The sequence below is a fragment of the Mus caroli genome, chromosome X (assembly GCF_900094665.2).
Source record: "Mus caroli chromosome X, CAROLI_EIJ_v1.1, whole genome shotgun sequence".
Lineage (NCBI taxonomy): Eukaryota > Metazoa > Chordata > Mammalia > Rodentia > Muridae > Mus > Mus caroli.
Genome location: NC_034589.1, coordinates 95,121,234 through 95,139,269, shown reverse-complemented (window position 1 = coordinate 95,139,269; position 18,036 = coordinate 95,121,234). Strand labels below are relative to the sequence as shown.

General features: G+C 36.7%; 1 protein-coding gene and 1 pseudogene across 1 annotated transcript in view; both read left to right on the top strand.

The window, feature by feature from the left end:
- The window catches only part of Tex11 (testis expressed 11), a 202,376-nt gene that overhangs the window by 172,687 nt on the left and 11,653 nt on the right, over window positions 1-18,036 (top strand). Inside the window, exons 26-27 of the mRNA XM_021153053.1 lie at window positions 15,988-16,137; window positions 17,624-17,732. Coding sequence (XP_021008712.1) covers window positions 15,988-16,137; window positions 17,624-17,732 — 259 coding nt within the window. The remainder of the gene's footprint in view (window positions 1-15,987; window positions 16,138-17,623; window positions 17,733-18,036) is intronic.
- Window positions 13,939-14,158, top strand: LOC110286594 (annotated as a pseudogene).

The window sequence follows — 18,036 nt, the reverse complement described above, 5'->3', positions numbered from 1 at the left end:
CTGGGCTATACAGAGCAACCCTGTCTCGAAAGAAAAAAACAAACAAAAAAAAAAAAACTTGAGTATTTTTAAAAACAATATTAAAAGGTATCTGAAAAATATCTTATACTAGGATGGTAAGGAAGAACTTCTGGAGAGGATAAAGATGAATATATAGACAAAAAAGAGGCTATTTATGAAGGTGACAGTGAAAAAGAATTTAGACATCATGCAGGAGTTGAAGAAGGGGGTAAAGAAAGTAGGGAAATGAAAAGAGGCAACAAGAAACAGATGTTGGAGAAAATGATTAAGACTCACAATACATGAGAGATCAAAAACTGCTCAGTACTTGGGGGATTTCTCAGCAATTGTTTTAAAAATCAAGCAGGACACTTAACCCACCCAAAGAGCCAAAGAATAGCTCCTGTGACCTTCCATCTACCTTTGAGTCCCTGTGGGTAATCTATGACTTAGCTTGGGATCTTTACCCCAAGAAAATTGTGAGTACTGTTAGGTTTTCATTTAAGATGTTTTTAAAAGACTCTTGCTGTAGAATAGATAGCTGTGATGTGTGAGTCAGGTCTCCATAGATACCAATTATTTTGAGGGAAAAAAAAGGAAAAAAAGAAAAACTTCATACTAGAATCTAAACAGCATGAGCATTGCTTAGAGCAAAATACATAGTCTCAGTGATTTTAATTAATAAAAGTATGCCAGAATGCTAGCTGTCCCTCCAAAATCCTGTCTCCTCTCCAGGAGTACAACTAGATAATAGATGATTAAAGAAAGATAGATAGATAGATAGATAGATAGATAGATAGATAGATAGATAGATAGATAGATCGATCCAAGTATGTATGGTCTTAACTGTGTGTGTATTCATACACACATACACACATGCACACTGCACACACTCTCAAGGACTGAAGATAGAGCTCAGGGTAGAGTGTACATACCATGTGAGGCCCTGGGTTTGATCCCTAACACTACAAACATTTATGTATACAATCATGCATCATACATAGCTTAATAATGTAACAGTTAAAAATGGATTAATTAGCCAGGCAGTAGTGATGGCAGCAGCTTACACATTTAATCCCAGCATGCAGGACACAAGCAGGTGGACCTCTATGTGTGTATCAAGGCCAGCCTGATTTACAGAGCAAGTTCTAGGACATCCTGGGCTACACAGAAATTAAAAAAAAAAGATTGTGTATACAACAGTGATTCCCCATAAACTTATGTTGCCTAGTGACATAACTCTCTTGTATAAGTATATTGCCTTTCTCCCCATTATTAAGTGGTCTATGGCTCTTTGATTATGTGTTTGTATGTGTGTATGCTTACATATACAATCACTAGGGAATTTCAAATGAATACCATACTAAGATACTTCTAGACACATTTAAATGACCAAATCCAAAACACTGGCAAAAACAAATCCCCTGACAGTACAATGCAAAAGAACCCTCACATATTACAGATTGAAATGTGGTATAGTCATTTGGAAATTTGGAGCTCTTATAAAAATTAAACATAATATTACCAGTATGACTCAGCAATTGTACTATTTTATGTTTACCCAATGAGGTAAAAACTTATGGCTACACAAGAACTTGTATTCATGTTTATGGAAGCTTTGTTTGTAATTATCCAAACTTAAAGGCACCTAATGTATCCTTCAATATAAGTGAGTTGATCAACAAAATATGGTACATTTCATATACAGAACATTATTAAGCACTAAAAAGATAAATACCAAGCCAGAAAATGATACAGAGAAATCTTAAATGCATTTTACTAAGTGAAGCCAGTTGGAAAGACTACATACAAATCATGTTGTAACTCCATGGGATTCTGGGAAAGGCAAAATTGTGGAGAGAGAGGAAAAAATCAGAGGTTGTCCATGCGTTTAAGAAACAGGGTGAATATGTGGGTGAGAGAGATTTCCCTGGAAAGAAAAATGTTCTGTATGATCCGACAGTCATGGATAGATGTCACCATACATTGACCAGAGCCCAGAAGATATATAACACATGGGGAACTCTAAAGCAAGCCATGGCCTTTGGTTGAAAATTATGTGCCAGTGCTGGTTCATCATTTGCAACTAATATACAAACAGGTGGAGATATAGTGGAGAGAGTCTGGGAGGAGTTAAAGGAACCCTCTGTATTTTGCTCTCAGTTTTGATAAACCTAAATTTTGAACCTAAAGATGTTTTGAAAATAATTGTGAGCCAGTGAGATGGTTCAGCAGATAAAGGCACCAACTGCCAAGCCTAAAGACCTGAGTTTAATCACTGGGATCCTATATGGTGCAAGGAGAGAACGGACTCCCGTAAGCCATTCTTTAACCTCCACGTATGCATGGTGGCACACACAAATAAACTGTAATAAGCTTAAAAATGAATAAATATATAGAAGTGGATGTTCACAGTCATCTATTTGATGGAACACAGTGCCCCCAATGGGGGAGCTAAAGAAAGTAACCAAGGAGCTAAAGGGGTCTGCAACCCTATAGGAAGAACAACAATATGAACTAACCAGTACCTACAGAGCTCGTGTCTCTAGCTGCATATGTATCAAAAGATTGCCTAGTCGGCCATCATTGGGAAGAGAGGCCCATTGGTCTTGCAAACTTTATATGCCTCAGTACAGGGGAAAGCCAGGGCCAAGAAGTGGGAGTGGGGGGGTAGGGGAGCAGGGCAGGGGGAGGGTATAGGGAACTTTCAGGATAGCATTTGAAATGTAAATAAAGAAAATATCTAATAAAAATGAATAAATAAAAACTCATTGAAAAACTGCTAGGAAATGGCTTAAGTATACGATATTCTATTCGGAGTCATTTTTCCTTAAAATGTGATATGTTTTCACTGTGTAAATTTAAGTATCACTCTGTTTCTAAAATGTTTTACATAATTGTTTTTAAATATGTGTTTTTATTCCACTATTTTTATTTTCTTCTATGCCAACTGATATATTTTAGGTTTCTTTGACCAAGTCTTTGTCTACCAATTGTGTTTGGCATTTTAGAGCAGATGTCAAAACTTTATTTATCTCATTAATGAGGGAACTGTTAAGTTTTCACATGTGGCTCAAAAACAAGCACACAATTTAGACAAAAACAAACACACAATTTAGAATTCTGAAGTAGAGACTGGATAAATGGCTCCATTGTTAAGAGAACTGACTGTTCTTCCAGAGGACGTGGGTTCTGGTTCTATTCCCAGCCCCCACATGGCCACTCACAACCTTAGGAATTCCAATCTCAGGAGATCTAATGCTGTCTTCTGGCCTCTGCAAGCATCAGTCACCCAAGTAGCAGACAAACACACACAAAATTAATTGAATTATTTTTAAATAAAGTTATGAATAAATGCAAAACTATTCGGTGTTCAATTTTTCTCTCCATGTCAGAACACTCCTCATTCTTTAGGCAATATTATCTCACATTATTAAGTTTTCTATGACTTGTTGAGTTAAAAATAACTCATAATCCATGTAAGTAGAGATATCTCTGAAGGGTACATTAGATAAGGCACATATCCTCCTTCACAGTCTTTCACACTTTTTCTTGGCTAGTGTCCCATTCACTACTCTCATCTATAGTCCTGAGAATCTAAGAGAAATTGTACTCTTGATCACAAACCAGGCTAATTTTACTAGTTTTGTACTGATTACTTACATAGACACAACAAAATTGGCATATTAACCAAACAGACCTATTTACTGGACATGATAACACATACCTTTAGTTCAAACACTCTGGAGGCAGAGACAGGTTGATCCTGTGAGTTTCAGGGCTATAAAGTGAGACACTGTTTCAAAAACAAACAAACAAACAAACAAATAGAACTCCTCAAATGTACATTGTCTCTTTAAAGCTACACAGCATTAAACAACTACCAAGGCCACTTCTGAATACAAGAGCCAATAGGGAATCTCAGGATAGATTCCTGACACCCTCTTATAAGCTATTACAAAACTAGGTAAGGAACTCCAAGAAATATTGTCAGATGTCACTTGTCATGCTTACGAATTTGGGGGAAGTCCTCTTTCTTGAGAACATACAAACTTACCAAGCATTCTGAAAGTAAACTTACTCTCTCTTTAAGAGCCTGTAAGTCAGCTCAATTCCCTGAGACACTTGCTTAATGAAGTTACCAGAAATTCTACCATACTCCATAAATGGAACCTATCATAACCATCTTGTAGGATTACATCTATATCATTTTAATTATGATTCTCTAGGCAAGGCCTTAACTGTGCACTCAGGTTTTTCATTAATATCCTAGTTGGAAAAACAAGGCAAATTCTCACGGAACAATGCAAGTAACTATACTGTCAGGAAAAGTAGGGAGACTATCCTAGCTAGTTTATTGTCAACTCGATGCGAGTTAGAGTTATCTGTCAGGGGCTAGCTTTACATCACAGGGTAAACTGAGGCAGGCAGCAAGAGTAGCATTGGCAATCAGGGCCCAGACCACTTTACTTTGGGCAATTTAACTCTTTCTATCTCTGGGGCCAGAAGCTGGTGACTTCTGACGATTTAACTCTTTCTTGCTATTCCAGGGTGCCAAAAGCAACTGGCTTCTGGCAGTTAACTCTTGTAGCAGGCAAAAAGAAACTTAGTCACTTGGGTTCTTTTCTCTTTGGCTGAGGCCTCTCACTGGCCTGTCAAGAGGCTTGGAGTTCCTTAACTCTTTATGAGACAGAGAGAGTTGAAAAGAAATGGAAAGAAAAGAAGGAAAGAAAGTCCCACATAGATATATGCCTTTCCCCACTCATAGGCCTCTTTCTAGCATGCTGTCCCTACACACACCAGCTCAGGAGCAAACTTCATTTCCTTGAGAAAGAGAAGTGCAGCTTATTTTTCATTATTGTACATAATATGATTTTAACTGTTTATTGCTATTTTGCGAGAGACAATTCGTTTTATTTTGTTTTGCTTTTTTCTTTGAAATAGACTCAATATATACCCAAGGCTGCCCTTTCAATTTGTTATCTTCTTGCTTCCTGAGTGCTGGAATTACAGGCATAAACTAACAACCATTTGGTTTATATTTAACCTTTACTCCGAAATTCAAGTGCAAATGAAAATTTGAAGACTGCAGTTTCCATAAACACGCAGACATACCTGACAAGCAGAGACTGTGAACATGTGTGTCACACCTTGTATCCTTGCAAGCCCCCTACCCTGTGCTTTTCTCACTTTGTAGCTTTTGCTGGCCTCAGACTTCTGATCTTTTTGTTGTTGTTGTTATTTAATTTTTTTAAATGTATTCACTTTACATCCCACTCACTTCTCCCTCCTTGTCACCTCCTCCCACAATCCTTACCCCATCCTCCCACCCCTTCTCCTCTGAGAACTCCCAAGGGTATCCCCAGCCTGGCACATCAAGTCTCTGTGAGGCTAGACACACCCTCTCCCACTGAAGCCAGGCAGTATCCCACAGACAGGCAACAGATTTGGGATAGTCCCTGCTCCAATTGTTCAGGACCCACATGAAGACCAAGCTGCATATCTGCTACATATGTGCGGAGAGGCCTAGGTCCAGCCTGTGTATGCTCTTTGGTTAGTGGTTCTGAGATCCCCAAGGGTCTAGGTTAATTGATTCTGTTGGTCTTTCTGTGAAGTTCCTATCCCTTTAAGGACCAACAATTCTTCCTCCTATTCTTCCATAAGAGTCCCTAAACTCTATCCACTGTTTGGCTGTGTGTGTCTGCATCTGTCTGAGTCAGCTGCTGGGTGAAGCCTCTCAGAGGACAGCCATGTTAGGCTCCTGTCTGCAAGTATAACAGAGCATCATTAATAGTGTCAGGGATTGGTGCTTGTCCATGGGATGAGTCTCAAGTTGGGCCAGTTCCTTCCTTCCATTGACCTGTGATATCTATTTTGTTTCCACTTTTGAGAAAGATTCAACCATCTTCCCTTGTGTCTCCTTGATATTTGGCTTCTTCGGGTCTGTTGATTATAGCGTAGTTATCTTGCACTTTATGGCTAATATCCACTTGTTGGGCTGCATGCCTGCCTCACTGCTGGGATGTGGAGTGCCACCAGCAATGTCTGTTGCTCAGGGAAGGCAGGACACAATCCAAGATAGGATGTCTCAGCCCATGTTTCCCTGAGTGAGAAACAGCAGGGGCTGGGACAGATGCCGTGGTTTTCAATTTCCCATGTCCCCAGATGCCACTGGGGATCTCGAGGAGTTGAGAATGGTGACTCTCAGGCTCCTGCAGCAAGGAGTTGGGAACAAGGGCCCTCAGGTCTGACTGGAGGGGCTGGAAGAGAGGCATTCTCCTGGAAATTTAGAAGCGGCTCTTTATGACAAAGTCCCCCACCCCCAACCCGTGGTGATCCTTGATGAAGGAGAGGGTCCTTGCTTGTCCAAACTGTTTTATTGTTATGGTGGATGCGACTGCATGTGTCTTACTCAGGGTGAACAAGGGATTAAATACCTTTTGCAAGAAGGGTTGCCCAGGAAGGAAAGCTCATTGGCTAAACACTCTGGGCCTATTTAGATACCTCATTAGCATGAAGAGATCTCTAGGTTTTTATGCTACCTGATTGGTTTTTATGGCCCTCTCAATGGGGTGTCATGTTACATGTTCCAGGACAGGTAGACCCTGGCTGGTAGCTGGTTCTGATGCCTGCCGTTCTCAATTATGAAAAGGAAATAGTATTCAGTGGTAAGCTGATGTTAAATATTTTTTGCTAAGTTAAAAATTGCCAGACTATATCTATATGGATTCTATGGATATAATCACATTTCTGATTATATATCCTGGAATAAATAAAAATATAGGAACCAAAAATAACTTTAGCGATGGCCAGACGTTTTAAATGAGATGACTCCACTATAAGGGGCAGTATAAGAAGTAAAATAGGACAAAGGGATGTTTGTAAGGAGCTGTGATAGTATACACATATGTTTACATATGAATATATTATTAAAACCCATATAACTATATACCATCAAGAGTAATTTCACTGTATACAATATAAAAATAAGATAGTGGAGGGAACTACAGATAGAATTCACACTGTGATAAATGAATCTGACTATATAAAAAATCAACTGCACAAACATACCAAAGGAGCTTAGGAAAGAAAGCTGACTTAAATAACTTTGAAAAATACTGTTTTGACTTGGACATAAGGTCAAGGACAAAAATAGAATGCACAATACTGTGCTCTAGTTAAGAACTTTGATTATTTTCATTGGTATACTGGTTAGCAATGATATACATTCTTTACATGTATAGTCATTTCTACTATAGCATGGCACATGTGTTACTAAAAATGATTCTACAATGCAAATGTGTGTGATAAATTCTAAGTAGCTGTGGGGGAAATTGGGTTAGGAATATACATGAGAACTTAAAGACACATAGCAACCAAATAAAATTATAGTTTGGTGTATGTTATGTTAAATGACTGAAATACATCAATACTACAATAAATATGCCATTTTGTGTTGAAATAGACCTGATGGCTGCTTGTGGAAGACAATATCAAAAGGATTGCAGCTTGTGAAATATGAAGTAATGGAAGGAGCAGTGTCTGATTTGAGGGGAAGTTGTAGCAATAGGCAAAGACAGATATAGATCATAACACATGCAGTGCAGTGAGGTAGCTGATAAAATTTGAGTTGTGCACTTCCATGTGTGTTATGTATTCCTATACAGCATAGCACAGCTAGGTGTAGTTCTTTGCATTCTACATAAAGTAGTAGTACTTTACATAGAAATCGGAAAGTAAGCAAACACTTAATTTACATTATATGTGTGTAAATGTTCCCTGATATACCAATCATGTTAGAGCAAATTGAAACTTTCAAATATGTTATACATATGTCTGTGTGCATATGCATAAGCACACAGGCACACTGATAATGTGGTTTTCATTATCTGTGTTTTATTTTCATTAATGTTGGAAAAAGTAAGTGGTTCGATATGGTTAGTAGATACAAGCCATTATACAAAATTAATTCTATTACTCTATTCTAGCAATATGTGATTGAAAAAAACTTTTAAAATATCACTTTAAGTAATATCAAAGCCCATTAAATGTATAAAAATAAAACAAGGAAAGATGTAGAAGACCTCTATATGGACATTCTTAAAACACTGGAAAAATTTAAAGACCTAAATAAATGAAGTGTGTGTGTGTGTGTGTGTGTGTACATATAATGTATAATGTTTATGAGCTAGAAAGGTCAGTATTATAAAGTTTTCTCTAATTTGGTCCATAGACTCCCAGTCAATGGACCAAGATGGATATCAATGGGATTCAGTTGAATCCCAGCTGATTCAATTGCATAAACTGGAAGGATGATATGAAAATCTTTATGGAGATACAAATGGCAATTGTGAAAAAGATAGGTAGAATCCTAGGACTTAAATCCCATCTAGAAATAAACCCACAAATAGTGATTTGATTTGCAACAATGTGACTAATACTTTACAATGGGAAACAGGCTGTTGTGTTGCTCTTGTTTTATGTTAAAATGTTGGGATAATTTTATATAAATATGGGAAAAACATTAACCTTGATCTCCCTTTACATCATACACACACACACACTGTATATATAAACATTGACTTGAGATAGGCTGAGCACATTGACATATTCTGCAATCATGGCTACTCAAGAGGCAGAGGCAGGAAGACCACTTAACACTTAAGATCAGGAATTCAAGGCCATCCTTGGTGGTATGGTAAGATCCTATCTCAAAAGATGAAGTATCACAGTGTAAAACAATAACATTTCTAAGGAAAACTGTAGAGGAATATCGTTAAGACCTTGGGAATGCAAATTATCAACCATATAAGAAAATAACAATAAAATGCAATTAGATACAATTAAGAACTTCAGATTGTCAAACCTGGCTGTGGTGACATAAAACTTTCATTCCAACACTCGGGAGGCAGAGGCAGAGAGATCTCTGAGTTTGAGGCCAGCCTGGCCAACAGAGCAAGTTCCAAGGCTGCCAGGGCTAAACAGAGAAACTGTCTCAATAAAAAAAAAAAAACAGAATAACAACAAAAAAGGGAACTTCAGGTTGTCAAAAGCTACCACTGAAAAAAGTACAAACCACAAATAGGAAGAAAATACAGGAATTTGACATATTTCAGACTATATAAAAAATTCCTATAGCTCAATACAAAATAGGCAAAAGAACATGGGAGCATCACAAAAGAAAATATCCAAGTAGTCAGTAAGTAACAGAAAAGATGTGCTATATCTTTATTCATCGAGGAAATACCAATTAGAAGTAAAACGTGATCTACTATGTATTGATAAACCTCTGTTGTGTTAAAATACTGACATGGCCACAAGAAACTTAGAGGAGAAAAGGCTATATCTGGGATTACAGTGCCAAAGGGATACTGTGCATCATGGTGGAGAAGGCATGGCAACAGGTAGGGCATTTCCTGTCAGCCGAAGTGGGAAGTTGATCAAATTTTCTTTTCTTTTCTTTTTATTATTATTATTTGATATTTTCTTTATATACATTTCAAATGCTATCCCAAAATTCCCCATACCCTCCCCCTCACTCCCCTACCCACCCACTCCCACTTCTTGGCCCTGGCATTCCCCTGTACTGGGGCATATAAAGTTTGCAATACCAAGGGCCTCTCTTCCCAGTGATGGCCGACTAGGCCATCTTCTGCTACATATGCAGCTAGAGACATGAGCGCAGAGAGAAAGCGCGGGAATTCGGGCAACCAAAGTCTGTCCCCAGTGAAATACATTCTCCACAAGTCTGTATCTCCTAAAGGTTCCATAAACTATTCCAAAGAGTACCACTAGGGATTAAATGCTAAAATCCATGAGCCCATGGAAGACATATCTTATCCAAACCACCACATACTGCATAGAAATTGAAGATCAAAATAACAATTATTGGGCCAGCAAGATGGCTCAGTGGGTAAAAGCACTTGCTCCACAACCATGCAGATTCAGTGAGCTGGATTCAGTCTCCAGGAACTGTGGGAAGGGAGAGATAGCTGAAGGCACAGATTTGTCTCCTCGCCTCCACATGCACACCAAGGCATGCATACCCCACCCGTGTGATAATACATTTTAAAATGTTTTTTAAATACCAGCTGTTATAAGGATGGGGAGCACAGCTTAGAAGCATGTCTTGCTTTTTTGTTTGTTTGTTTCTTTTTTGTTTTTTAAACTTTTTTCCATTTATTTCTAGTGAGGTTAAAAAATGTGCATTGTTTTATTTCTATTTTTTACAAGAATATTTACATTAACTTTATTATTACATGCAACATGATTCTAATTACATTATTATATTATATAATTATATAAGAGCCAGAACCCATGTCATTGTTAAAACACTTTGGAAAACTGTTTAGTGGCATCTCCTAAAACCTCACACACACACACACACACACACACACACACACATCTTAGCAAGGACTTTGCAGTCTCACCCATAAGCATATATTCAAGTGTAATAAATGTATCTATTACTAATATGCACAAAAATCTTCACAGTATTTCTATTTATAAAAGCTAAAAATCTGAGACAACTATGTCAACAGAGGGATGAATTAAATAAATTGAATAATGTTTGTATAGTAGAATACTGCAAAGCAAGATAAGAAAATAGTCTCTGGTCCATGCAAAAATCTAAATGAAAATCACAGGCATTTTCATGAGGAAAATAATTCAAGCACAATAGGATATACTGAATTCAATTTGAAAAAATGAATGTGTTAGGAGGTGGTTAGAGAGATGGATAAAGAGTCAAGAATACTTGATGATTTTAAGAGGATCTAAGTTCAGTTCTTGGCACCCATATTGGCAATTCATAGCCACCCATAAAGCCAGCACCAAGGGATATATAATAATCTGTATTATTATAATAATAATAATAAAAAGAAAAGAAAATTTGATCAACTTCCCACTTCCCACTCTGCAGGTGCCCACATACATGTAGCATACACTTGCACAGACACACACATACATCCAAGGAAACTACTTTATTTAAATCTTTGAAAAATGAATGTCATGCAATTCATCCATAAAAATGTATAATTCAGTAGACTTTACTGTATTCAGCTAAGTGAAACCACAGTCAGGCCACATTCCATTACCTCGTAAAGAAACTTCAAACCTTTTATCAGCCCCTGTATTTTCTGAACCACTAATTTATGTTCTGTTCAAATACATTTGCATATTCTGAATGTTTCATATATATCGAATCATATAATATGTATAGTTGGTGACTGGCTTTTACTTTAGACTATTTCATATTTTCAAAGTTCCCCCATGTTGTATGGACTATCAACACTTCATTACTTCTCATAATCAAATATTCCATCTTGTAAATATACTATTTTATTCATCTTTTGATCAATTGATCATTTAGCTTGTTTTTCTCTTATGATAGTTATGAGTAATGCTGTGTTATAAACATTTGCATAGAAGATTTTGTCTGTACATCCTTTTACTTTTCTTGGGTATGTACCTAGAAGTGGAATTGCTAGTCATATGATAACTATGCTTAATCATTTGAGAAACTGCCAAACTATATTTCAAAGCATTTGAACAATTTTACATTCCCATTGACAGTACATAGAGCTTCAAATTTCTTTACCTCTTTGGCAATGTTTTTATTATTACTATCATCAGTATTATTTAATAATAATATTTTATTATTATCATCATCATCATCATCATTATCAATATTATCATTATTCCAGTAGTCCTAGTGAGTATACTTATGGTGACTTATGATTGCTTTGATTTTTCTGGTAATTTTTCCCATGAAATATACTGTGCATTTTTTTCAGATGGCTATTTTCTACTATATAATTTGTCTCATAGTTCCAGAGGCTGGGGATTCAAAATCAATGAAGGCATGTAATGAGCGTATAACATGGCAGAAGGTGAAAGGGTGAGCTAATATGAAATAAGAAACAAAAGAGGAAGGTTAGCCTCATTTTATAAGAATCTACTAACACAGTAACTAATCTAGAGCCTTCAGGGTGAGAATTCATTCACTTCTCTGAAAAATGGCTTGATCCATTCTGAGTTAATTTTTGTATATGGCATCAAGTACAAATCCAATTTCATTCTTTAACATGTAATTATCTACTTGTCACAGAAGAGTTTTATTTCAAAGACTAGTCATTCCCTATGAATAGTCTTATCTCACGTGTGGAAAGCTAGTTTGCCATAGATACATGTCTGCATTCCTGGATTATTGGTTAGATTTCATTGATGATAGGTCTGTCCTAATGGCAGTACCATAATATCCATCTTCTTGTTCCTTTAGTAAGCTTTGTAATCACAAAGTTTTAGCCACTCAATTTTTATATTCTTTCAAGATTATTTTGAGTATTCTAGGCCAGTTGACTTTCCATATAAACTTTGGAATCAGTTTGGAATTTTGGGGAGAGGATGTTTTGAGACAGGGTTTCTTTGTGTAGCCTTGGCTGTCCTATAGACCAGGCTGGTCTGAAACTCAGAGATCCACCTGCCTCTGCCTCTCTGCCTCTCTGCCTCTCTGCCCCTCTGCCCCTCTGCCTCTGCCAAGCTAAGATTAGAGGCATGTGTCACCACCTCATGGTTTTTTTTTTTTTTAATTTTGTAAGTATTGGCTTCTTAACAGTGTTAAATCTTCTAATTCATGAACATGGAATATTTTCCCATTTCATTATATTTTTATTTCAACCGTATTTATGTATAAGATATAGCAATACAGTATTCACTGATAAAATCAGGACAGTTAACATTTCCATCTCTATTACTTTGATTAGAGATTTCAGGCTCTACTCTTCTGGTTATTAATATATGATTGATATATAGGATAGTATGATTTATGGTTATCTCACTGTGCCGTAGAACACTAGAACTTGCTACTTTTATCTAACTATATTTGAGAGGAACTTTTTAGATATGAATATACATTTTTCATACAATACTAAAATTCAGTTGATAGTTATTTTAACCGCCTGTGATATGGAAATTAAAACAATATGATGTAGTTTTCATGCAGTAACACTAAAATTCAGTGTCTGATACTCAAAATGGATCTTTTACTAATGATTTATCAATAATCAAAATTGTCATTTTGAAAATGTTAATTCCCTAATTATGAAAATTATTCAAACATTGGCATATTAATGTATCCAATAAAATACTTATATTTCTTACATATTAAAATTTTAGCAAGTGATATTGGTGTTTGTTAATATAATTAATCTCAGAAAAAAGTTTCAAATGTTCTTTGGTAAATTGTCATCTCATAGTGATGAAGACAGTGTTTTAAAATTCAGACATTTGGACTGGAGAGAAACTCAGGAGTTAAAAGCACTGACTGCTCCTTCAGAGGATCTGGATTCAATTCCTAGCATCCACATGGTGGCTCACCATCCATAACTCCATTCCCAGGGGATCCAACCCTTTGTCTGGCCTCCACAGCTACCAGGCACACATATAGTCCACAGACATACATCCAGGCAAAGCACCCAGGAACTTGAAATAAAAATAAATTAAATTTTTGTTATTTTGACTTTGATTAACAATCAAAGTCAAATAAATAAATAAATAAATAAATAATGCCCCTTTCAATATGGTCATTTAAAAAATTAAATTCAAGCCTTTGCTTGAAATTTCAATTTTTAACATTGGCAAAAATAATGCCATTGTTCATAAAGTAACCATTTTCTCTTATTAATTTTGGCTAAAATGTTTAGTCAGATACTCAAATTTGAATACCTGTGCCTTTTAATTTACTCTTTAAAGTAAAAATATACTTTAAGAATAAAGTACTAATTTTAACAATATAAAAGAACTTAAACTTTCAGAGGTATACATGAGAACTAAAGAAGATAACAAAAGATCATCTGACTTTGTCATTGACTTACTACCAGTCCTAAGTCAAGTTAGAGATCACCATTGGGACAAAGTTTTCCTAGGACTGCTCCAAAAATGTTTGCTATAAAGGCTTGAATTGAGTATGTTGTAGAATGCACTGCAAAGGACCCACACAGCTTCCTTATAACAGTTTTTCTTACTCTGGCCTTCACTCCACTGTTTCTAACAAGTATTGTCCTAGAAAATGTGGCTGAAGGGCAGGAAGGAGAAAAAGAAAATAAAAAGAAAAACATCAGAAAATGTTGCAAAAGTAAAACAACTGAAAAAGGATTAAAGGAATGAAAATGTTCTGCAAACAGAGAAACGTCATTTGGAAAATTATGTAGAATTGGAAGGACCCACTAAAGTTTAATGACAATATTATTTAGGAGGTAACATAGAACTGTGGGAGAATCATGTTCTAACTTCAACACTGATAATAACAGGTATAGAAGTTTGTTGATTATCTACTGGCAGTGATTATAAAATATTATTTATTTCACAGGTTGAAATCTGAAAATCCAAATTACAAAAATTCCCTAAAATCCAAAATATTTTAAGACAGGCATAATGCCACAAGTGGAAAATTCCACATTTGACTTCATATGACCAGTCACAGTCAAAATAAAAGTGTCCTGAAAATATTATAAAAGCCAGGTACATTGGTACACATATATTTAATTCCAGTACTTGAGAGGTGGGGAGTGGAGAACTGAGTACAAGGGCAACCTATCTAAAATAAAAGTGAGGGAAAATCCAGCAAAATGGCTTGATAGGTAAAAGGGCTTGCTGCCCATCCCTATGACCCAAAGTTTGATCCCCAGGACCCATGACGTGGGTAGAGAGAACAAGCTCCTGGAAGTTGTCCTCTGAATGCCATATGCACAAGTGCCTATGCACATACATATGCATACAAATAAATAGAAGGGAAAGGAAGAAAGGAGAAGGGAGGGGAAGGATAGAAAAGGCTAATATACAAAACTACCTTAGTGTTCTGCATAAATGTATAACAGAACATAAATGAATTTGTCTTTAGATTTTTGTCTAATTCTCAATATATCTCATTGTAGATAATGTAAGTATTCAGAAATCTAGAAAACTGGATTATTTCTGCTCCTAGACAGAAAGGGGGCACTATTGTGAAGCCGTTTCCTCTAGGATTAAAACTTTCCTACTTGAAAGGAAGCTCATTAAGACACAGGATGTTAAAGGAAATGCAACAATTAGATATTGAAGACAGGCTATGTATTCAAAGGCAAGTAAACAACAGGATATCCTGGGCGGGTGGCTCACTAAGAAGCATGTAGGGAGGTCAAACAACAGGATGTTCTAAGGGAAAGTAAAACATGCCTGGGGCAGGAAAACTCTTTATGCTCAGGAAGTAAATAACTCGGTAGCTTCAGAAAGTCCCTGAAACTGACCAAATGTACTAGGTCCTTCTTCCCCGTGCATAAATAAGCAGTAAGAACTGTTTAGAGACACTCAAGCTGAGCTGCCTGGAAGAAGCAGAGACCAGCAAGCTGCCTTGAAGAGGCTCAGAACAACCAAGTCTTCCAAGATTACAGGTGTCGAGCACTGTAGCATGCACCAGCCACCATGTAATGCTACTGCATCCAGCTCCTTCAAATAGTCATTCAATGAATGGCAAATAAAACTCAAGTATGGTGTGTAGCATCTGAAATAATATTCTTTTCATGATGAGAACCAAGATACATTATTGACTGACTAAATGAAACAAATTTGGAAACTCTTTTGCTCATAAAACTATTGTTAGTTCATGCAGCATTATGTTTTCTGTTTGAGCCATGACAGTGAGTGTCAGCTCAAAGGATGCAGGCATGTCTTAGCAATAGCACCAGAACCTTTTCAAGCCAGTTACAAGCATCACAGCTGAAGTTTCGGAATAGGTAGGAAATGCTAGTAAATCTGTTACAGGGTAGTAAAATTAACGATGTAGTTACAGATATTAAAATGCTGAAAGTCTACCAATAGAGTCTGGGATGGCCTTCAAACTGTAAGTGCAATTAATTTTCCCTTATGGGAAAACGTGTCAGATTAGGATAGGATTGAAGAGAGTATCAATGTTGAAGTAACAGAAGATGTTTAACTTCACCTTTTCTTTAGGAGACTTCTCAGGTGATGACTGTGGGGCATTGCTTCTGCTCTATGAATTTGAAGTTAAAACCAAAACAAATGATCCATCACTGAGCAGCTTTGTGAATTCAATTTGGAAGATGCCTGATTTAGAATGCAGAACACTTGAAACAATCGCATGTAAGTGCTCTATTTGGGCCTGTGTAAGACCAGTGCCCATTTAGAGCCTACAGTTTTCTGTCTTTTGACCTTGAGATGATTTCCCTCATGGTATATTGTTTCTCCCTTTCTGATGCATTCTTAAACTATTTTGAATTAAAATCATTTATATAGTTATCTTTTTCACTCTGTAAGATTGTAATCTCATTAGGATCATGAAGAATAATTATATATATACATGTATTATACTAATAAATCTTAGTGAAGAGCATTGCTCATAATAGGTGCTCAAATGCAGTCTATATGTAGAATTTAATTATGTAATGACATGATAGAGGAAGCGCAAACTTTGGAAAGTTAGTTTTATGTAGGTAGCTAAAAATGATAAATAGCTACTTTGATGATCAAAGATGACTCAGCCTTAGTAATTTACTAAAATGTATGGAGAAATCTGGAATTTTTTGAAAGTTTTCTCTCTCTCTCTCTCTCTCTCTCTCTCTCTCTCTCTCTGTATGTGTGTGTGTGTGTGTGTGTGTGTGTGTGTGTGTGTGTGTGTGATTACATGTGTGAAGGTTAGCTGAGAACTTGCAGGAGGCAATTTGTGTTGGCAGCATATAGGCCCCAGGGATTGACTTCTGATCACCAGCCTAGGTAGCAAGCATCTTTTCACACACTGAGCCACCTCACTAGCCCCTAGAGATTTGGAAATACTTTAAAATGTGTCATTTTCAAATTTTTTTAAGCTATACTATAGGATTTATGAGCCTCAAAGCCATTTGGGGAATATTCTGCCGGAAATGCCCTGATTATCTTCCCTTTACCTGTTACTTTCCACAATTGCTTGAGCATGATTAGTAAAGGTATTAGGTTCCTCCCAGTACACAACAGTTGCCTTGGGTTTTCTAGCAGTGGACCAGTGAGGCATACTCTATGACTACCACTCCTTATCTAACCAGACCGCTCTCCAGGCTTCTTGACCACATCTGAAAGTTGAAAGTCTTAAGAGACTTCGAAGACTCTATAAGGCAGTAATGGCAAAGCCTTTCTATTTTTCGCATCTGGCAGCAGCAGTAACAACAACAAAACCAGTATATTGCAGATTGTTGTCTGGCTTTGACTAGCAGCCTTTTATTGATCTGCTTCTATTTCTTTCTTAGCTTGCCTTTCCTTCATTGCGGTTTATAAGGTAGTTGTATCACCTGTAGGACTATGTGCATGGTTACCGAAACGGCAGCTTTTCGGTCACTCATCGAATGAATGTAACCTGGAAGTCCTATAGTGGTACTCTGCCTGGAAATAAGAGACTCTTTCTGAAAACGTCTGTAGAGCCATCATTTTATAAAATTTGGGGTGTGTGTGTGTGTGTGTGTGTGTGTGTGAGAGAGAGAGAGAGAGAGAGAGAGAGAATCTTTTTTTCCGTTAGAGCATGCATGTTATAGTCCTGCATGAAAACTGTAATAAATAAGATAACGTGGCATTCAGACCCTTTCCTTTTTTTTTCTTATAGTACTAGCTATGGATAAACCTGCATACTATCCTACTATTGCACATAAGGCAATGAAAAGACTTTTATTGATGTACAGAAAACAGGAGCCAGTTGATGTTTTGAAATACAGGTTAGTAAATATAGTTTAACAGCTAAATTAAGTTTTTTGGAAGCCAAAAAAAAAAAAGAAAGAAAAAAAGAAAAAGAAAACTCAAAACAAACAAAAACCTCTAGTCAATGTCTCCTAAGTCACGGACTCTAATCAGTGGGGCCAACATGGAAATGGAAGATCATAGGGAAAGTATCCTGTCAACTTCTCGGTAGTGAAAATTGCATTAGACACTGGAAAATATTAAGCAAGATTAAGGAATCCACTGTTCTCAGGGGAGAAAAAGAAGGGTATATCCTGGTTTCCTTTATTTTTCTAGTCATAT